The 23,648-nt window shown below is 43.8% G+C and overlaps 1 protein-coding gene across 2 annotated transcripts in view; it reads left to right on the forward strand.

Annotated features, from left to right (window-relative positions):
* Nucleotides 1-23,648, forward strand: part of ror2 (receptor tyrosine kinase-like orphan receptor 2) — a 415,513-nt gene that overhangs the window by 312,160 nt on the left and 79,705 nt on the right. For both annotated transcript variants that reach the window (XM_070859424.1, XM_070859490.1), the window contains exons 3-4: nt 4,705-4,992; nt 16,098-16,134. In XM_070859424.1, the coding sequence (XP_070715525.1) occupies nt 4,705-4,992; nt 16,098-16,134 (325 nt within the window). The remainder of the gene's footprint in view (nt 1-4,704; nt 4,993-16,097; nt 16,135-23,648) is intronic.

Below are 23,648 nucleotides of genomic sequence, written 5' to 3' on the forward strand. Positions count from 1 at the left end.
CTGCAGGAGGATATCAATCTACTGGTCAGGTGGGCAGAACAGTGGCAAATGGAATTTAATTTGGAGAAGTGTGAGGTAATACATTTGGGGAGGATTAATAAGGAAAGGGTATACACATTCAACAGTAGACCACTTAGTAGTGTAGATGAACAAAGTAACCTTGGAGTGCTTGGCCACAGATCCCTGAAGTAGCAGGCCAGGTGGGATAAGGTGGTTAAGAAGGCATACGGAATGCTTGCCTTTATTGGCCAAGGCATAGAATACAAGAGCAGGGAGGTTATGATTAAATTGTGTAATATTCTGGTTAGGCCACAGCTGGAGTTCTGCATGCAGTTCTGGTCGCTGTCTTATAGGAAGGACGTGATTGCACTAGAGAGGGTGCAGAGGAGATTTACTAGAATGCTGCCTGGAATGGAGAATCTTAGTTATGAGGACAGATTGGAAAGGCTGGGTTTGTTCTCCTTGAAACAGAGGATGCGGAGGGGCGACCTCATTGAGGTGTATTAAAATTTGAGGGGCCTGGATATAGTGGATAGCAAGGGCCTATTTCCCTTGGAGGGGTCAATTACAAGGGGGCATAGGTTTAAGGTGGTTGATGGAAGGTTCAGAGGGGATTTGAGGAGAAGTTTCACGCAGAGGGTTGTGGGGGTCTGGAACTCACTGCCTGGAAGAATGGTTGATGCAGAAACCTTCACCACATTTAAAAGATGCTTGGATGTGCACTTGAAGTGCTGTAACCTGCAGGGTTACGGACCTAAAGCTGGTAAGTGGGATTAGACTGGATAACTTCTCTTGTTAGTTGGCACAGACACGATGGTAAGTACTTCAGGGAATCTAATATGGCCAGAGTGGTGATCTGGACTAGTTTCGATCACCTGGATTTCCAGATTTTTTTTTCCCCAATTGGCTTGGGTTTTTATCTTTTTTTTGCCTCTCCCAGGAGATCGCATAGTTGGTGTGAAGGGTAAAATGTTGCGATACATGGGGTATCGTGGTTGTGTGTGGCGGACTGGTTGGGCCGGATGCTCTTTAGTTGTCCGCCATTGTTCATTGTTCATAGGTTTATATATACCTTTCAGGGCTGTTGACCGAGGGCCGTGTGGCTTTTTGTCGGCTGGTGCGGACAAGATGGGGCGAAATTGCCTCCTTCTGCGCTGTAGATTTCTGTTTCTACAGCGCTATAAAGAGCCCATTACTGCCACCAGCACTACACCCTCCTTTTTTTCAGCAAATATGCTCAATTTCACTCTAATGGCTGCCGCATCCATCGCAGCGGTAATGAACACCAAAAGGCGGTAGGTGCGCTTCGCTTTGGGTGGTGGGTCATTTCGGCCCCTTTATTTCCTGTCCACCTGTGCAAGATCCCTGCTCCAATCGCTGAAATTGGCTCTTTTCCAGCAGGGTATTTTTACTGCTGATTTTTCTTTGTTCCTTTTCATAACTGATATAAACCTAATTATATTATAATCACTGTTGCCCAAATGTTCTCCCATTGAAACACACTCCACTTACCCTACTTCATTCGCCAGAACTAGATCCTCGTTGAGCTAGAAACTTACTGATTAAGAAACTTCTCCAATACGCATTTTAGGAATTCTTCACCCTCTTTTCCCTTTGCTCTTTTTTTTAACCAAGTATATATTCGAGTAATTGAAAACCCTTACTATTCTATTATTTTTACATTTCTACAAAATTTGTCTACAGATTTGCTCCTCTATCTCCTCATTATTTGGGATCTATAATAAACACCCAGCAGTGTAACAGCTCATTTTGTTTTCCTTAACTCCAAGCAACTAGATTTAAACCCTCTCGTATATTGACCCCCTGTAGAATTTTATTATCCATGATCAATGTTTCCATCCCCCACACCCAGCTTCTTTCCTTCCCAATCCCTCCTGAATACATTGAAGCCAGGAATGTTTAGTTTCCATTCCTGCCCATATTTAAACTGGGTCTCTGTTATAGCCACTCTATCATAACTTTTGCCTGCAGCTTGTCGACCTTATTTGTGACACGGCTTACATTAACACACATGCATTCCAACACCTTGCTAGTCGGCTTTGCTATTTTCCTCCATTTTGCCCAATGTATTTCTCCTTTATTCCAATGTTTTCCCATAACCACATCTCAGTTGACTCTTTCTACAATGTCCCTAAGCCATATTGCTTCAAAATGTCTCCCTCTCGTTTTTTCTTCTTTTAATTCTCTTTCGAACCCCCCAAAAAAAGCTCCAAATGTTGTAAATCTAAAACATAAAATGCTGAAAAATAGCAGGCCAGTCAGTATGAGAGAAGATATTAGTAAACCATTTGGAAAAGACCCATCTCTTTACCTATGTGGACTGTTCTGCTATATATGCCCAGTACATTTGCTGTCTTGAGCCACTGCCTAGTTTTCTAGTTGACTCTTCCTCCGAAAGTCTCTCTTTCTGTACCCCCCTCATCATAGGCAGTCCCTCAAAATTGAGGAAGACTTGCTTCCATTCCTAAAGTAAGATCTTTGGTGGCTGAGCAGTCCAACACAAGAGCCACAGACCCTGTCACAAGTGGGACAGATATTCAGCGGGGGGGGGTAGCACTGATTTGCCACACACTCCTTCCGCTGACTGTGCCTGACCTCTTCACGCTCGCAGCATTGAGATTCGAGGAACTCAACGCCCTCCCAAATGTACTTTCTCCACCTAGGGCGGTCTTCGGCCAGGGTCTCCCAGGTCTCAGTGGTGATGTCGCACTTCACCAGGGAGGATTTGAGGGTGTCCTTGTAACGTTTCCGCTGCCCACCTTTGGCTCATTTGCCATGAAGGAGCTCCGCTTAGAGCAATTGCTTAGGGAGTCTCGTGTCTGGCATGCGAACTAAGTGGCCTGCCCAGCGAAGCTGATCGAGAGTGGTTAGTGCTTCAATGCTGGGGATGTTAGCCTGGGCGAGGACACTGATGGTTGGTGCGTCTGTCCTCCCAGGGGATTTGCAGGATCTTGCGGAGACATCGTTGGTGATATATCTCCAGCGACTTGATGCGTCTTCTGTACATCTTCCATGCCTCTGATCCATACAGGAGGGCTGGTATTACCACAGCCCTGTAGACCACGAGCTTGGTGGTAGGTTTGAGGGCCTGGTCTTCGAACACACTTTTCCTCAGGCGGCCGAAAGCTGCACTAGCGCACCGGAGGCGGTGTTGAATCTCGCATCAATGTCTGCCTTTGTTGACGAGGCTCCTTAAGGTATGGGAAGTGGTCCACGTTGTCGAGGGCCGTGCCGTGAATCTTGATGATTGGGGGTCAGTGTTGTGCGGTGAGGACAGGCTGGTGAAGGACCTTTGTCTTATGGGTGTTAAGCGTGAGGCCCATGCTTTCATATGCCTCGGTGAATACGTTGACTATATCCTGGAGTTCAGCCACAGAATGTGGGCAGATGCAGGCATCGTCCGCGTACTGCAGTTGAACGACAGAGGTTTGGATGATCTTGGATCTGGCATGGAGGCGGCATAGTTTAAACAGCTTCCCACTGGTTCTGTAGTTTAGTTCCACTCCAGCGGGGAGCTTGTCGACAGTAAGGTAGAGCATGGTAGCAAGGAAGATTGAGAAGAGGGTTGGAGCGATGACGCAGCCCTGTTTGACCCCAGTCCGGATGTGGAATGGGTCTGTAATGGATCTACTGGTAAGGATCACGGCCTGCATGTCATCATGGAGCAGGCGAAGGATGTTGACAAACTTTCGGGGGCATCCAAAACTGAGGAGGACACTCCATAAGCCCTCACAATTGACAGTGTCAAAGGCCTTTGTAAGATAGAAAAGGCTGGCGCTGCTCCCTGCATTTTTCCTGCAGTTGTCGTACTGCAAAGATCATGTCCGTTGTACCCCGTAGGGGACAAAATCCGCACTGTGACTCTGGGAGGAGCTCCTCGGGCACAGGGAGAAGACGGTTGAGGAGAACTCTTCTCAGTGGTTGATAGCAGGGAGATTCCCCTGTAGTTGCCGCAGTCGGATATGTTCCCCTTTTTATCAGTGGACACGATCACTGCATCTCTGAGATCTCCCGGCTTGCTCTCCTCCCTCCAAATGAGAGAGATGAGGTCATGTATCTGCGCCAACAGCGCCTCTCCGCCATATTTTAGCACCTCAGCAAGGATTCCATCCGCTCCCGTAGCCTTCCATGAGCATCTGTGGCTCTTTCTCTCTCAGGTCTGAAAACCTGTGTTTTCAATTATTTTAAGCTCGTGTTCAACAGAGAAAATTAAGACTACTGCATGAATTTGAATAATAATTTGTGGGATCTCTGTCCATTATAAAAACATCTCCTCAGCACCTAGTGAGGAACCTTTTTTGCTGTACTTGGCCTCCTACAGAGGGATTGTGCTCGGTCACTTTGGGCCTTTCTTGGCCTTCTGTGTTTCTCTGCATTATATTACATATTCTAATATACAATTAAAATGTACTACCAATTTTAAATTATATTCCAATCATTATTTTGAGGTTACCATAGAGTTTTAATGACTTTTTCTTTGCATCATGTGACTTTGTAAGCACATTTTCAATCTAAAATTAAAACCAATTAACAATGTGTGTATCTGTGGCTTTTTCAAAAATAAATTGAAGTGAATTGGATAGTCAAATTTAAAAGAACTAACTCTGTGCATGCAGCTTATATATGGTGAGCTTTAAACATCGCCTTCATGTTCATTACTTAACCTTTCTGACCTTTCACCAGGTTACTTTCTGACCTTTCTGGCGCCTGTGAACAATATCACTATCGTGCAAGGCCAGACAGCGACATTGCACTGCAAAGTTGCAGGCAACCCACTTCCAAACATAAGATGGCTGAAAAATGATGCACCGGTTTTTCAAGAGGCAAGGCGGATCACAATAAGGAAAACAGAATACGGTTCTCGACTGCGAATTCAAGACTTGGATACAACTGACACAGGCTATTACCAGTGTGTCGCATCCAATGGCAATAAAACCATCACAGCTACTGGGGTGCTATATGTGAAACTTGGTATGTACTTTTTGTACTTGTATCCTCCCCATTCCACCCATACATAATATAAATTAGCGAATAAATAGAGTTCACAGATTACACTGCTAATTGCTGCTCTCATTCTTCTACTTCCTCCTTCACATCTCAGTCTTCCACAGCAGTACATCCTTGTGTTGCTCTCCTATTACCAGCAAACTATCAGTCTACCTGCTGTTTCAAAGCTCTTCCACCCATCCACTCGTGACACTAGCTACTAGACTATTCACAGACCCAAGACCAAAAGTTAAAAATGATTCCCTGATACCAGCTATACCCCACCCCTACCCAATTCTGCAGCTTTGAGATCAGCTTGCAGAGGCTGAAGGCGGGATCACTGGACATAATAAGCGACTGCTGCCTTTAGTGATCCCCTCTCTAGCTGGGGTAGCCAAGATTAGAGGAGTGTTTTGGCCAGCACTCTTGGCATGTGGTAAGGCCAGTGGTTAGATCTTTGAGTTGGTTCATCAGCTATTCCAATGCACAAAGGAGTAGAACAGTGGAAAAATAAATGCTGGCAGCCCTGACTCCCAGTCTCAAGATAATTCTTACAGATAACTCGGGATCCTCTGTCATTAGAAGCCAAGGTTTTTTTGGCCTTTGGATACCCATGTGTATTAGCTTGGACAATACTTTATTATCATACATGGTCTGAGAATGTACCACATCCCTCTTTGTTAAGCATCCTCCACACTGTAAAGCCCGGTTTGATTGCTTGTGGGGAAGCTACACATTATGCACATACCTAAAAATGTCATCAATATGTTGCAGATAGGAAGGGCCGCATGTAGTCAGCAAATCACATAGAGCCCTGACTTCATAGAATCAGAAGTTTATAGCACGGAAGGAGGCCATTTCAGCCCATTGTGATCGTGCCAACCAACCAAGAGCTATCCAGCCTAATCCCACTTCCCAGCTCTTGGTCCATAGCCCTGTAGGTTACGGCACTTTAAGTGCACATCCAAGTAGCTTTTAAATGTGGTGAGGGTTTCTGTCTCTACCACCCTTTCAGGCAGTGAGTTCCAGACCCCCACCACCCTCTGGGTGAAGAAATTTCCCCTCATATCTCCTCTAAACCTCCCCCAAAGTACTATAAATCTATGCCCCCTGGTTGTTGACCCCCTCTGCCAAGGGAAACAGGTCCTTCCTATCCACTCTATCCAGGCCCCTCATAATTTTATATACTTCAATCGGCCTCCTCTGTTCCAAAAAAAACAGACCTAGCATCTCAAATCTTTCCTCATAGCCAAAATTCTCCAGTCCAGGCAGCACTCTTGTAAATCTCCTCTGCACCCTTCCCAGTGCAATCACATCTTTCCTGTAATGTGGTGACCAGAACTTCACACAGTACTCCAGCTGCGGCCTAACCAGTGTTTTATACAGTTCAAGCATAACCTCCTTGCTCTTGTATTCGATGCCTCGACTTATAAAGTCAAGTATTCCATATGCCGCCTTAATCACCTTAGCTCACTGGCTTGCTACCTTGAGGGGTCTGTGGACCGGCACTCCAAGGCCCCTTTGTTCTTCTACACTTTTCAGTGTTGTACCATTTAATGTGTATTTGCTTGCCTTGTTTGACCTCCCCAAATGCATTATCTCACACTTATCCGGATTGAATTCTATTTGCCACTGTTCTGCCCACCTGACCAGTACATTGATATCTTCCTGCAGACCGCAGCTTTCTTTTCATTATCAACCACACCGCCTATTTTAGTGTCATCTGCAAGCTTCTTAATCATACCCCCAACATTTAAGTCCAAGTCATTGATATATACCGCAAAAAGCAAGGGACCCAGAACTGAGCCCTGCAGAACCCCACTCGATACAGCCTTCCAGTCACAAAAACACCCATTACACTTTGCTTCCTGCCTGCGAGCCAATTTTGAATCCAACTTGCCACTTTGCCGGGATCCCATGGGCTATTACTTTTGTGACGAGTCTGCCATGTGGGTCAAAAAGCTTTGCTAAAATCCATATACACACATCATACGCACTGCTCTCATCGACCCTCCTGGTTACCGCCTCTCAAAATTCAATCAAGTTAGTTAGACACGACCTTCCCTTGACAAATCCATGCTGACTTGACTTGACTTGTACCTTCAATCCCATTTATGGCTCTTTGCATCAGATGTGCCATTGCCAAATTGAGACAATGTCTTAAACCTATTTACAAAAGTAGGTTGCATTATAGAGAGCTTGGAGTACCAATATGTTCTATTTCCAAAGCTGGCGAATTTTCTATTTTCTTTTTCAGATTCTTGCCCAGTGCCAATCAGTCAATAAATTTGCAAATAATATCAGGGTCTGAGTCAGCATACAAAAATTGATTGCACCAAAGCTGATGATAGAAGGGGCAAAGCTAAAGGTAAAAGGTACTGCATTTGGCCTCTCTGCTTAAGATTCATGGATCCAGCATCTCTGCATCTGCCCATATCTGAGCTAATTTACAAATCAGAGCCCTGTGCCTGGGGTCACGAAGCAGATGTTCAGTACAGTCCAGGAGCTGAGCTTTATTGCCACCTGACTACCCAACTCCCTTTTCTAGTCTCCATGATTGTCGATGATGTTCTCATTCCTCAGATACTGTCCCCTCCTCAAAAACCCACCCTTTACTCTTTAATCCTTGCTAACTACCACCCCATTTTCAACTTTGCTTTCCTCTCCAAGGTACTTGAACATATTGTTACATCTCGCTTCCGTACCCATCTCTCCGCTAACACTGCCAATCTCGCCCCTAACATTCCCCAATCGCTGCCCATATTGTGCCTCCTTTTTTCTTTTAAGCCCTCCCCCCCCCGCAAGATATGTATCTTTTTTTTTCTCTCTCGGTTTCACATGGCAGCTGATAATTATTCCGCCATTCACACCCTAACTAGACCCATCTTTTTCTAACTTCTGCCATTACCATCTCAAGTTGGCCCATCATCCCTTTTGTGTCTCAAATCTCTCGTGTCTTCCACCCTATCACAGACCTTCCCCTTTGTTCTTTCCTCCCCTCCCCCTTTCAATGCTCCTTTAAGAATCTGTTAATTTTGAATTTACGCCAGTTCTGCCGAAGGGCCATCGACCTGAAACGTTAACTCTGTTTCTCTCCACAGATGCTGCCTTACCCGCTGAGATTTCCAGCATTTTCTGTTTTTATCTCCCTTAACACTTTGACGCCCTCCAGTCCCAAAACACCAAAACAGCCCAACCAAAGTCACAAATGGCATTCTCTGTGATCTCTGCAGCATTCAACTTGGTCAATCATACTATCCCCCTCCAGTGTCTCTTCTCCATTGTTTAGTTCTGTGTCACTGCCCTCACTTAGGTTCCACTATTATCTATATGAATATAGCCAGAGCATCTCCACCAATGGTTTCTCTTCTTAGCGTCGCACCATCGCTTTCGGAGTTCCCCTTGGGATCTATCCTTGACCTTCTCTTCTTCCTTACTACTTGCTAAACCTCAGTGACATCAGCTCTACTTCCCCACTCTCTCACTTCCTCTCTTGCCTCCATAATGACTGACTGATCGCTTGTCAGACATCCAGTTTTGGATGAGTCTTGATTTCCCCCCTGTCCTCCACAGCTCAACATTGAGAAGACCAAAGCTACTAGGCTGAACTAGACTATTTGCATCCTTGGCGCCATGTTTGACTCTGAGCTCAATGTCCAACTCGATGGGCTAAAAATTCCCCAACCTGTCGTTATTTGATGAATAGAAACATAGAAATCTACAGCGCAGAAGGAGGCCATTTCAGTCCATCGTGTCCATGCCAGCCGACAAAGAGCCGCACGGCCCTTGGTCAGCAGCCCTGAAGGTTACATATAAACCTATGAACAATGGCGGAAAGGTGAAGAGCACCCTGCCCAACCACTCCGCCCCACACAACAGCGACACCCCTTACACTGAAATATTCTACACTCCACCCCAACTGGAGTCATGTGATCTCCTGGGCGAGGCAAAAACCAGATTTAAAAACCCAGGCCAACTGGGGAAAAAAATCTGGAAAAATTCCTATCTGACCCAGCCAGGCGATTGAAACTAGTTCAGGCGATCACCCTGGCCGTATTCTTCCAGCAAACCTGAGGACTTGGAGAAATTTAGAATTCAGCAAAGGAGGACAAAGGGTTTAATTAGGAGGGGGAAAATAGAGTACGAGAGTAACCTTGCAGGGAACATAAAAACTGACTGCAAAAGCTTCTATAGATATGTGAAAATAAAAAGATTAGTGAAGACTAATGTAGGTCCCTTGCAGTCAGAATCATGTGAATTCATAATGGGGAACAAGGAAATGGCAGACCAATTGAACAAATACTTTGCTTCTGTCTTCACTAAGGACATTTGCCACTGCTCTGCCCACCTGACCAGTAGATTGATATCCTCCTGCAGTCTATGACTTCCCTCTTCATTATCAACCACAAGCCAATTTTAGTGTAATCTGCAAACTTCTTAATCATACCCCCTTATATTCAAACCTAGATCATTGATATATACCAAAAAAGCAAGGGACCCAGTACTGAGTCCTGTGAAACCCCCTGGAAACATCCTTCCAGTCACAAAAACATCCATCAACCATTACCCTTTGCTTCCTACCTTCAAGCCAATTTTAGATCCAACTTGCCACTTTGTCCTGGATCCCATGGGTTTTAACGTTTGTGATCAGTCTACCATATGGGACCTTATCAAAAGCTTTGCTAAAGTCCATATACACTACTTTGTGCGCGCTGACCTCGTCGACCCTTCTGGTTACCTCCTCAAAAATTCAATCAGGTTAGTCAAACACGATCTTCCCTTTAAAAATCTGTGCTGACTGTCTCTAATTAATCCTTGCCTTTCCAAATGCAGATTTATCCTCTCTTTCAGGATTTTTTCCAATAATTTTTCCACCACTGAGGTTAGGCTGACAGGCCAGTAATTACATGGCCTATCGCTTTCTCCCTTCTTAAACAAGGGTACCACATTAGCAGTTCTCCAGTCCTCTGGCACCATGCCCAAATCCAAACAGGATTGGAAAATGATGGTCAAGGCCTCTGCTATTTCCTCTTTTACTTCACTCAATAGCATAGGATGCATTTCTTCTGGGCCTGGGGACTTTATCTACTTTCACAGCTGCTTAACCCCTTAATACTTCCTCTCTCACTGTTTATTTCATCTAGAATATCACACTCCTCCTCGACGTTTGCATTGCCCCTTTCCTTTGTGAAAACAGATGCAAAGTATTCATTAATAACTATTCCAACATCTTCCGCCTCCACACAAAGATTACTCTCATAGGCTCTACCTTTTCTTTAGTTACCCTCTTGCTCTTAATATATTTATAGGACATCTTTGGGTTTTCCTTAATTTTACTAGCCAAGAATTTTTCATGCTCTCTTAGCTTTCCAAATATCCTTTTTAATTTTGGCTCTAATTTTCTATTTTCCTCCAAAGATTCCATAGTATTTAGCCGTCGGTATATGACATAAGCATCCCTTTTTTCTTTATCCTCCCCTGTAAGTCATTTTTGTGAAGAAATAAGAATAAAAATATCGCCATTTTTTAATGGGCAAATTTGGCCACAAAATACGCCTGTCATTAAAAAATGGCATTGCACGAGGATTCAAGGTGAAAACCATGATCTCGCCAACTTTAGCCTGAGGCCTATCAATGCCAAAAATACAGGCCCAGGGAGGGGAGAAAACGCGCACAAAAAAAATTGCAAAAAACAAAAATCAAAAAATTTCTCAACATTTACAAGACCCTTAACTAAGTAATCGTTGCAAAAGAATTAAAAAATAAAAACTTTAACTTACCTTTTTTGTAGGTCTTCCTACTTACCAACGTTTCTGAGCTTGCTTTTTTCAAACGTTGTTATTTCACCCGAGAACGGTTTTGCCGAACGGGCACATTTAAGCGGTGCGGTTTTTTTTCGCGTTGCACCTTGGCGATCCGCTTTTTGCCAATATTTCGAAACCGCCATTCTTAACCTTTGGGGAATTTTGTGAAGTTTGTTTCAATGACAAAAAAGCACTTTTAATGCTTAAAAAAAAGTGCGTTAAAACATGAGTTAGGCTGGTGAAAATCTAGCCCAATATACTCTGCAAACACTACCTATTTTTGCATCTGTAATATTGCCTACCACATCTGTTCCTGTAACAGCCCATCGGAGGCTGATTCCCCTGTCATCTCCAGACTTGATTATTCCAATGCTTTCCTTGTTGGCTTATAGTCCTCCATCTTACAAAAGCTCGGCGTTATCCAAACCTCTGGTGCTTTTGACTACACTTCAAAGGCTGTCAAGTACTTGGAACATTCTGGGGTTGTGAAGCTTGTGCGCAAATTGGCTGCCGCGTTTCCTACATTATAACAGTGATGACATTCTAAAAAGTACTTCATTGGATGTAAAGAACATAAGAACATAAGAATTAGGAACAGGAGTAGGCCATCTAGCCCCTCGAGCCAGCTCCGCCATTCAACAAGATCATGGCTGATCTGGCCGTGGACTCGGCTCCCCTTATCCGCCCGCTCCCCATAACCCTTAATTCCCTTATTGGTTAAAAATCTATCTATCTGTGATTTGAATACGTTTAATGAGCTAGCCTCAACTGCTTCCTTGGGCAGAGAATTCCACAGATTCCTCTGGGAGAAGAAATTCCCTCTCAACTCGGTTTTAAATTGGCTCCCCCGTATTTTGAGGCTGTGCCCCCTCGTTCTAGTCTCCCCGACCAGTGGAAACAACCTCTCTGCCTCTATCTTGTCTATCCCTTTCATTATCTTAAATGTTTCTATAAGATCACCCCTCATCCTTCTGAACTCCAACGAGTAAAGACCCAGTCTACTCAATCTATCATCATAAGGTAACCCCCTCATCTCCGGAATCAGCCTAGTGAATCGCCTCTGTACCCCCTCCAAAGCTAGTATACCCTTCCTTAAGTAAGGTGACCAAAACTGCACGCAGTACTCCAGATGTGGCCTCACCAATACCCTATACAGTTGCAGCAGGACCTCCCTGCTTTTGTACTCCATCCCTCTTGCAATGAAGGCCAACATTCCATTCGCCTTCCTGATTACCTGCTGCACCTGCAAACTAACTTTTTGGGATTCATGCACAAGGACCCCCAGGTCCCTCTGCACCGCAGCATGTTGTAATTTCTCCCCATTCAAATAATATTCCCTTTTACTGTTTTTTTTTCCAAGGTGGATGACCTCACACTTTCCGACAATGTATTCCATCTGCCAAACCTTAGCCGAATCGCTTAACCTATCTAAATCTCTTTGCAGCCTCTCTGTGTCCTCTACACAACCCGCTTTCCCACTAATCTTTGCGTCATCTGCAAATTTTGTTACACTACACTCTGTCCCCTCTTCCAGGTCATCTATGTATATTGTAAACAGTTGTGGTCCCAGCACCGATCCCTGTGGCACACCACTAACCACCGATTTCCAACCCGAAAAGGACCCATTTATCCCGACTCTCTGCTTTCTGTTCGCCAGCCAATTCTCTATCCATGCTAATACATTTCCTCTGACTCCGCGTACCTTTATCTTCTGCAGTAACCTTTTGTGTAGCACCTATCGAATGCCTTTTGGAAATCTAAATACACCACATCCATCGGTACACCTCTATCCACCATGCTCGTCAAAGAATTCCAGGAAATTAGTTAAACATGATTTCCCCTTCATGAATCCATGTTGCATCTGCTTAATTGCACTATTCCTATCTAGATGTCCCGCTATTTCTTCCTTAATGATTGCTTCAAGCATTTTCCCCACTACAAATGTTAAACTAACTGGCCTGTAGTTACCTGCCTTTTGTCTGCCCCCTTTTTTAAACAGAGGCGTTACATTAGCTGCTTTCCAATCCACTGGTACCTCCCCAGAATCCAGAGAATTTTGGTAGATTATAACGAATGCATCTGCTATAACTTCCGCCATCTCTTTTAATACCCTGGGATGCATTTCATCAGGACCAGGGGACTTGTCTACCTGGAGTCCCATTAGCCTGTCCAGCACTACCCCCCTAGTGAAAGTGATTGTCTCAAGGTCCTCCCTTCCCACATTCCTGTGACCAGCAATTTTTGGCATGGTTTTTGTGTCTTCCACTGTGAAGACCGAAGCAAGATAATTGTTTAAGGTCTCAGCCATTTCCACATTTCCCATTATTAAATCCCCCTTCTCATATTCTAAGGGACCAACATTTGCTTTGACACATACAGTGGTTGTGAAAGGTGTTACATAAATCCAAGTCTTTCTTTCTTTCTTTCTTCTATATAAATGCAAATCATACTTTCTTTGGGGCCTAAAATTGGTGGACATACCAACGCAGACCGCTGACATACCGCCCAAAATCACGAAATTGATCAAAAAAATACCAACATACCGCCTGGCAGAAAATTCATCAGCGACATACCGCCGGGTGGTATGCATACTGTCCGGCCATACACAGCACCTTACAGACCTCCCAAAAGTCCAACATTGATAGTACCACCGACATAACACCGGAGCTGCCCACCGTCTGAAAAAAGGTGCTTTTATATCGATGGTATGTAAACTACAATGTTCCTCTCTCTCCCCCCTCCACCACAACCTGCCTCCCGCCCCCCCCCCCCCCCGCCTCCGAGATCCAATCCCCCCCCGGAGCGATCCAGTCGTCCCAGCGATCTAGTCCTCTTTTTCTCACCCCCGCGCCGGATCTCGTCTCCCCCCCCCCCCCCCCCCCCCGTGCCGGATCTCGTTCCCCCTCCCTCCCCCGCCGGATCTCATCCCCCTTCCCCCCATCAGATCGCGTCCTCCTCTCTTCTCCCCCCCCCCCCCCACAGATCCCACTTCACCCCACCACAGATGTCATCTCCCACCCTCCCACAGATCTCGTCACTCACCCCCCCCCCCCCCCCCCCAACACACGCACACACACACACACACACACACACACAATCTGGTGCCCCCCGAAAAATCCCGAGTCCCAGACAACTAACCCTGCACCGCCGGAGCGGACCGTCCGTTGCACTCCGCTCAGGACCACCCAGACCAATGTTGCCAGCACTCCGCCCCAGCGATACCGGGCGGTGAAGATTGACCGACCACTGCAAGATCGCCAAGAATTAGGTGGTCCACCAATTTCAGCCCCTTTTCTTACTTATCCTGTCTTTAAATTTTTTCGTGGTCTTTAATTCTCTCCCTATCACCATAATCTTCTCATCCCATAAACGTACCCCTCTCTCCACGACCCCTGCCCCACCCCCCAACACCTCCCCCCAACCCAACCTTCTGAATTCTCCATTCTTTGGATTCCAGTCTCTTATGCAATTCCACCCCTCATCCCATCATTGGCAGTAGCCTTCAGCATCCTGGATCCCACTCTGAAACTCTACTTCTCCCTCCGTCTTCAAGACCCTTATAAAGAAAAAACAACTCATGCTGTTGGTCACCCCTCCAAATAGCTCTCTTCTTGCTCAGTGTCTGCTTTTATCATGCTTATCTGTGAAGTGCCTTGGGATGATTTCTATATTAAAAGTGCTTTATAAATGCATGTTATTGATGATGGTCGTGTCAATATTAACAACTATGAGAAATCCCAGCTACAACCCAGGCAGGATCTAACATTTTTACAGGTGTTAATTTTGATTACCGATTTCATGATTGCTTCCTGGACAGGTTCCTATAACTGGGACAAACAATTATTTCTCTAATTATCTGTTTTAAATTAAGAAATTGATGTTAGTCTCACTTCTACAGAAAGGGATCATCTGCAGTATTCCTTTTGGTAGAGATATTCTCTTCAATTTTAAACCATGGGCTACAAATGATCAGGATTAAAACAATTTCAGAAATTTAAATGGGAGGACTATTTTGATTTTTTTTTTAAATATCAGTGTGGACCTATAAAAGTATCTGAATAAAAAAAGAAAGGGCTGAATTTTAAAACCCAAAATGGTGGACTGGGATCAGGTCCAATATTAACATTTTAAAAATCTGAAACCCGACCTCAACCCGCCCACGGTTTAATTGAGGTGGGGCAGGCAGCCAACCTGCTTCCTGGAGGTGGGTTGGCAATTAAAATATTTTAATGAGGTTGGCAGCCTCTGATTTAACCTGCTTTGCACGTTTTACAGTGGCTGAGGGGAGATGTTTAGTGAAGCCAAGATATCATCCTGTGGTGAGAGGAAATATATTAAGTAAATAAGCTTGAGACAAAATAAAAACAAGATGGCGTGGATCAAATATTAGTTAAACAACCCAGAATTTGCTGTAAGAATAACAGCTAATGGCGCTCCCCATTATTAAGTGGAAATCAGGAAGTTGCTGTCAGAGTTGGTCTGCTCCTCCAGAAGCTTCGCTACACTGGTACCTTGATGAGGAACTCGACATTCATGTACATGAAGGGGGTGAAGTGGTGGTACTTACCCACTAAATACTCACTAAACAGGCAAGTACAAGTTGGGGCTTGCCCATTCAAGTGTCACTGAATTTTTAAATTGTGATGGGTCTTAATTACTGCCAAACAACCTCTCTGAAAATGTAATTTAAAAAATTTGGAGTCTCATCCCTTCAAATTTTAATTATTGTTAGAGATGTTTTAAAAAATTAAAATAAAACAATGTTTTACTTTTTCTCTGCCTGTCTCTCTCTCTCTCTCTCTCTCTCTCGCCCATCTTTCTTTCCCTCTCTTTATTGTGCTTTCTGTACATGATTTGGCATTAAATTAAATATTCTAATTTACACTTCGTGGTTTAGATTCTGCAAGTGTCGAGGAAATCTGATTGGCTGAGGAGAGACACCATTGCTTTCCCTGTTCACACAGGTACCAGATCCCTTGTGGAGGGATCTGAATTGTTTCAGCTCTCTAATTACCATGAGTCACTGTGCAAAAGCCCACAGAAAGTCTGTGGGTAAGTGTAATGAAAAGTGAGCGCCGCTGACAACAAAATCTGGGCCATAATCCTGTGGTGGGAGGGAAAATCTTCAGGGAATTACTGTGGAATGTAAATACTTTTCAGACAAAATTAAAACAAGATGGCATGGATCAAACATTATTTAAGCAATATGTATTTTTCAAAAATATTTTTCAAATATTTTAACTCATCAGGTATTCATTTTGATTATGTTCTATTCCTTTCTTGTAGGTCAGTCTCCAACTCACAGTCCACATCACAGTGCACAGTAAGTACTGCTAGCTGATGAATCAACTTAAAAAAAAACTTTTGCAGATCTTCAGATTATGTCAGTGCATTTTGTGGGATTAACCTTTTGAGAACAAAAAGTTTTATTTATATTTTCCTTCACTTTTCTATTTAGAATATTTCCAAAAATGCTATAACACATAGGCCCCAAGTTTCCACATGATTTGCTCCTGATTTTTAGGAGCAACTGGTGGAGAACGGAGTATCTTAGAAATCGCAATTCTCCACATTTAAGTTTTCTGCAGTTCTAGTCATGTAGAACAGTTTCACTTTTGAACAGAATTTTTTTTTTCAAAAGGGGGCATGTCCGGCCACTGACGCCTGATTTGAAAGTTTCCACAGTGAAAACGCACTCCAAACTAACTTAGAACGGAGCAAGTGAAGATTTTTGTCGGCCTGAAAAAACCTGTTCTACACATAAAAAAAATCAGGCGCAGGTTACAAATTAGGCGTCCGGAACAAGGTGGGGGGGCGGGGGAAGGGAAGTCATTACATTCTACAATAAATCCTTAGTTATATTTATACAAATATTATACAAATAATTCCAACCTGAATAAAAATTTATAAGCAAAGAAAAGAGTAAATAAACCATGTTCCTACCTGTGTGAAAGTGCTTCAGGCAGGGAGAAGGCTGCAGGAAGCCTCAGAAGTTGAGGCAGCCATTCCCGATGGCAGTGGGGGGAGGCCCCCCTGCCGTCGGTCGGGCCCGTCGGGAAACGGCTGCCTCAACTTCTGAGGCTTCCTGCAGCCTTCTCACTGCTGCAAGAAGCCTCAGTGCTGATCATGGAAGGGCAATGTGGTATTATTAAAAAATGTTAAAAATTGAACAGCTACAAAGAACTACAAAAATGGCTGAGTGCCAATGTTTCCTTCACACTGCGCGTGCGCGAACGCTCCAACGCGCACGCGCAGGGTTGCCGGCACGAAAAAAACTCATTTAAATGGTACCCGCCCCCTCCTACATACAAAATCGGCGCGAGTGGTAGGCTCCGCCCCCCTGGGCGCCGCGCCAAGCTGACATCGAGCTGCAAAGCGCTCGAGAATAGCGCGTTTTTTTTCAGACGCTGTTTTCGGCGCGAAAAACAGGCGCCCACCTCGGAGGGGTGCCTGCTTTGCCGCATGTGGAAACTTGGGGCCATAGAGTGGGGCTGTTATTTATGATATTGCATTATTTTTAAATGTTGGGAAACAGCTCTTCCTGTGGCACCTTCCTACAGTGGTACAATTCAGATTGTCAATTCATCATACAAGGAATTGCAGGTGCAATAGGCTGGAGTTCTAACATCCTATTGTGCTCCTCCTCTGTTTCCATTTATTACCATAATACAGCACAATGCAGTTTTAGATATTTTGTCTGATATTAAATGTATTTTGAAGGAAAAATTCCAAAATGATTTTGAGGAAGTAACAATATGTTGTAGGTATTATTTTGTAGTTATTAATTTGCATTAATTCCAATCATACGATTGCGGCATTGGTTTTATTTTGTATTAAAGTATCCCACTGGGATGAGACCTTTCAAAATGAGAGTTTCAGTCTGATGCTGTGGAGTCACTGTTTTGAGTTTGTGTGGAAATTTTTCTGTCTGAACAAAAATATTCTGAAACAAATCCTCAATCCTTCAATAGTGCTTATTTTTTTTTTCTTTGGTTTCAAAGCCTTGGGTTAATTCTTTCATTTGCAAACCTTGTTCAGTGCAGCTGGCGCCCCCAAACTGCCAAATGGTATTTGTTGGTTTTGGCAGCTTCCACATCTGACAGCACGGCAACAAGACTTGAGACAGGCAGAAACTTGGACTGCTGGGTGTACAAAAGGGCAATACGATAAGGCTGAAACAAAGGCTTCATTTCATTCACATGTAATTCAGCTCCACAAGGAGAGATTAAATAAAATCTATGCTTAGTAATTGCCAAAATTAAAATAATTAGAATACATTTTACAGTTTTTAGTTCTTTAAACTTATTGGGCAGAAGCGGAATGGCACCAGTTTTGTGGTATGGACTTGTGACTCCTGGAACATGATTCATCGCCCCATTTATGTTGAGGAATCATTGAGTGTGGCTGCCTGTTTTCCCTATTTTTCCATCGTACTGTTTCAGGTCGATGACCCTTGGTCAGACCATTTAAACAATGCTTTTCATCTCCTCAGTATGTCCTAAAGCAACCCTGAGTCATCGACCTGAAACGTAAACTCTGTTTCTCTCCACAGATGCTGCCTGATCCACTAAGATTTCCAGCATTTTCTGTTTTTATTTCAGATTCCAGCGTCCAAAGTACTTTAAGTATTTAAGTATTTTAGGCATAAGTGAATGTTGCATTGTCAAAGGGGAGGGAATTTCAGATGAGATGTTAAAAGTATGCCTATGCAGGTGAATGATTAGTGCCAAAGAATCTTTTACAAAGAAGAAGAGGGGAGTTCTAATTGTTGTCCAGGCCAACATTTATCCCTCAACCAACACCACTAACACTGATCAAGTGGTCATTTATGTCATTTTTGTGTCTGGGACATTGCCAAGTTTTCATAGGTAACACCACTGACTTCAATTCAAAATCATTTGTTGGTTGAGAAATGCTTTAGCACATCCTGAGGACATGAAAAGCACTGTATAAATGAAAATTCTATTTTTTTATGCATGTAAATGATCTGATGAGGAATTGAGAACACTATTGAAATTGCTGCTGATTTCAAATTGGAGGGAATGCAAATTGTGATGAGAATTATGAAAGATGTCAGGAGGACATAGATAGGCTTGCAACCTGAACAGATAGGTAGCAGTTACGCTTTAGTGTAGAAAAATGTGAAGTAATGCATTCATTTTGGAAATAATATTAAAAGCAAGTACCTTAAATAGTAACAGTACAGCTACAACATTGGCATCTACCCGACAACGTATGAAACCGCCCAGCTATGTCCTAACCACAAAAAGCAAGATAAAATCATTTTGGCCAATTACTACCCCATTAGTCTACTCTCAATCATCAGCAAAGTGATGGAAGGTGTCATTGACAGTGCTATCAAGTGGCACTTAGTCACCAATAACCTGTTCACCAATGCTCAGTTTGGGTTCCACCAGGACCACTGGGCTCCAGACCTCATTACAGTCTTGGTCCAAACATAGACAGAAGAGCTGAATTCCAGAAGTGACGCGAGAGTGGCAAGGTATATTTGCGCCACACAAGTGCCAGGAATGACCATCTCCAATAAGTAAGAGGCTTAACGGCATTACCACTGAATCCTCCATAACCAACATCCTGGGGATCACCATTGACCGGAAACTTAACTAGACCAGCCACATAAACACTGTGGCAACTAGAGCAGGTTAGAGGCTGGGTATTCTGTGCCGAGTGCCTCACCTCCTGACTCCCTAAAGGCTTCCACCATTTACAAGGCACAAGTCAGGAGTGTGATGGAATAATTTCCACTTGCCTGGATGAGTGCAGCTCCAAAAACACAAGAAGCTCGATAAAGCAGCCTGCTTGATTGAGACCCCATTCACCATCTTCAACATTCATTTCCTCCACCAGCGGCGCACTGTGGCTGCAGTGTGTACCATCTATAAGATGCACTGCAGCAACTCGCTGCACCTCCCAAATCCGTGACCTCTACCACCTAGAAGGACAAGGGCAATAGGCGACTGAGAGCACTATCACCTGCAAGTTCCCCTCCAAGTTACACACCATCCTTTCAAAATATATCGCCATTCCTTCATCGTCGCTGGATCAAAATCCTGGAACTCCCTCCTTAACAGCACTGTGGGAGTACCTTCACCGCACAGACTGCAGCAGTTGAAGAAGGCGGCTCAACACCACCTTCAATCACAATCACTAAGGAGGTGGTACTCAGTACGATAATGGGACTAAAGGCGGATAAATCCCCTGGATTTGATGGCTTGCATCCTAGGGTCTTAAAAGAATATTAACGACTTGGAAGAAGGGACTGAGTGTAACGTAGCCAGTTTGCTAACGATACAAAGATGGGAGGAAAAGCAATATGTGAGGAGAACACAAAAAATCTGCAAAAGGACATAGACAGGCTAAGTGAATGGGCAAAAATTTGGCAGATGGAGTATAATGTTGGAAAGTGTGAGGTCAGCACTTGGGCAGAAAAAATCAAAGAGCAAGTTATTATTTAAATGGAGAAAGATTGCAAAGGTGCTGCAGTACAGCGGGACCTGGGGGTACTTGTGCATGAAACACAAAAGGAAAATATGCAGGTACAGCAAGTGATCAGGAAGGCCAATGGTATCTTGGCCTTTATTGAAAAGGGGATGGAGTATAAAAGCAGGGAAGTCTTATTACAGCTATATAGGGTATTGGTGAGGTCACACCTGGAATACTGCGTGCAGTTTAGGTTTCCATATTTACAAAAGTATATACTTGCTTTGGAGGCAGCTCAGAGAAGGGTCACTAGGTTGATTCCGGGGATGAGGGGGTTGACTTATGAGGAAAGGTTGAGTAGGTTGGGCCTCTACTCATTGGAATTCAGAAGAATGAGAGGTGATTTTATTGAAATGTATAAGATTATGAGGGGGCTTGACAAGGTGGATGCAGAGAGGATGTTTCCACTGATGGGGGAGACTAGAACTAGCGGGCATAATCTTAGAATACGGGGCAGCCCATTTAAAACTGATGAGGAGAAATTTCTTCTCTGAGGGTTATAAATCTGTGGAATTCGTTGCCTCAGAGAGCTGTGGAATCTGGGACATTGTCTATTTCTGTCTTAAATGTATTTCATTTCTTAAACAATAAGGGAATAAGGGGTTATGGAGAGCGGGCAGGGAAGTGGACCTGAGTCCATGATTGGATCAGCCATGATCGTATTAAATGGTGGAGCAGGCTTGAGGGGCCATATGGCCTACTCCTGCTCCTATTTCTTATGTTCTTATGCAATAAATGCTGGGTTTGCCAGCGACACCCACATCCCGGAACGAATTAAAAAAAATTAAAATGGAGCAGAAGGTGTACAAGCAGGCAATTCATTAAAAGTTGTAGCACAAGTAGAAAGGGTAAAAACCCTGGTCCAGATGGATTGCATTTGTGCATTTTATAGAATCTAGAGAAGAGACACGACAGCACATATTTAATAATTCGTTAGAAAAGGGTTTTAGTGCCAGAGGACTGGCAGATAGCAAACATTATACCTATATTTAAGAAGGGAGATAGTATTTGTCCAGTGAACTGTAGACCAGTCAGCTTAACATCTATAGTAGGAAAAATAATGGAATCCCTACTAAAGGAGAAAATAGAAAAACATCGAGAAACCCAAAATATGATGAATCATCAGCATGGATTTCAAAAGGGAAAATCTTACATGCCCAACCACATTGAATTCTTTGAAGAGTAGAGAAGGGGAATGTAGGAGATGTAATTTATATAGATTTCCAAAAGGTCTTTGATAAGGTGCTACATGATAGGCTAATGAATAAGGTCAGAGAATGTGGAGCTAGGGGGCAAGTAACAGAATGGATAGCTGGGTGGCTGCAAGACAGAAAGCGGAGAATAGGGATAAAGGGTAGCTATTCAGAGTGGCAGAAGATGGTAAGTGAGGTCCCACAAAGATCAGTGTTGGGCCCACTTAAAAATTTATATTGATGATTCAGACTTTGGAATCAAAAACATAATTTCTAAATTTGCGGATGACGTCAAATTCTGGGTGAGGAGGATAATCAATACTGAGAAGGACGGCAACAGATTGTAAAAAGACAGTAATAAAATTGCACAATGGGTAAATAACTGGCAAATGAATTTCAATACAGAGTAGTGTCAAATATGGGATCTGGGAGTGCAAATACACAAATCATTAAACGTAGCGATGCTGGTTAATAAGGTTTTTAAAAAAGGCAAACCAAGCAATAGGGTTGAATTCTAGAGGGATAGAATTGACCAGCAGAGAAGTTATGCTAAACTTGTATCAAACTTTGGTTAGACCATACTTGGAGTGTGTACAGTTCTGGTCGCCATATTATAAAAAGGGTATAGAGGCACTGGAGAGGTTGTAAAAAAGATTTACAAGGATGATACCAGAAATGCAAGGTTATACCTATTGGGAAAGGATGAACAGGATGGGTCTCTTTTTTTTTCTCTAGAAAAGAGAATGCTGAGGGGGTGACCTAACATTATGAAAGATTTTGATAGAGTAGACACAGTCAGCTCAAGTTTCGGCCTGAGTTGCTCCTATTTTTTTGGAGCAACTAGTTTAGAATGGAGCATTTTAGAAATTTCAATTCTCAGCATTTAGTTTGCTCCAGTTCTAGTGAGTTAGAACAGTTTCATTGTGGAACAGATTTTTTTTTTCAACCACTTACGCTTGTTTTGCACGTTTAGGCAGTAAAAACTTAGTCCAAACTAACTTAGAATGGAGTAAGTGTAGATTTTTGTACGCTCAGAAAAACCTTGCCCACACTTACAAATTAGGCGTAGGGAACGAGAGATGTGGGGGGAGGATGGCACGTAATTAAATTTTAAAAGCATTCAACAGTCTCACGTCTACAAATAAAGAACAATCCTGAATAATAAATGATAAATAAAGCAAATAATAAAACAATTCAATTTTCCTACCTGTCTGAAGCAGCAGCACAGCAACCTCCGAGCTACGAAGTTATTTTTATAGGGCCGTACGGCCAGGAGACAGGCGGGACACGGTTCGGTTGGGCCACACACCGGCAGCACAGCAGCCTCCGAGCTGCGAAGTTATTTTTATAGGCTGCAGGCCGTTCGGCCAGGAGACAGGGGATCCGTACAAAGCATTGGGAGGAAGAGCCAGTCAGCCAGCCAGCAAGTTTGAAAGTTAAATTTGTAATTCAAGTATGGGTGCTGCATTGTCAACACCATGGATTATGCAATGGTTCGCCATCAATTCACTGCATAGGAGAGAATTGATTAGAGCTCACTGCACCAGGAACGTCATAGCTCCAAGGCTGATCAGCAGGAGACCTTACCCACATCGGCAATATCGAGCCAGGCGTTCGCACCTGGACATGAGTGAGGCTGATTGCGGAAGCGCAGCCTTTTGACACAGAGAAGTTGTCGTTGAGATCTGATATATGCTGAGAGCAGATTTGCAGCCCAGAAGCAGAACGCCAACTGTCTTGTCTGTTGAAGTGAAGGTAACAGCTGCACTTGCCTTCTATGTCTCGGGATCGTTTCAAGCTACAACTGAAGATGTGTGCACCATCTCTCAACATGCAATACATGCCTGCGTTTAACAGGTCACGGCTGCACTGTATGCGCGGAGGAATAACTTCATCAAGTTCCCAATGATTGCACAAGCAATGCATGACAGGACTGTGGGATTCTTCAGGATTGCTGGCTTCCCAAAGGTACAGGGCTGCATTGATTGTACCCACATTGCCTTGCGAGCACCTGTGGAGGATTCCGAGCAGTACAGGAATAGAAAAGGTTTCCACTCCATCAATATGCAGCTCGTGTGTGACGACAAGCAGCGCATCATGTCAGTCGATACAAGATACTCTGGCAGCACCCTTGATGCGTTCA

Source organism: Pristiophorus japonicus, chromosome 1 (genome assembly GCF_044704955.1).
Source record: "Pristiophorus japonicus isolate sPriJap1 chromosome 1, sPriJap1.hap1, whole genome shotgun sequence".
Lineage (NCBI taxonomy): Eukaryota > Metazoa > Chordata > Chondrichthyes > Pristiophoridae > Pristiophorus > Pristiophorus japonicus.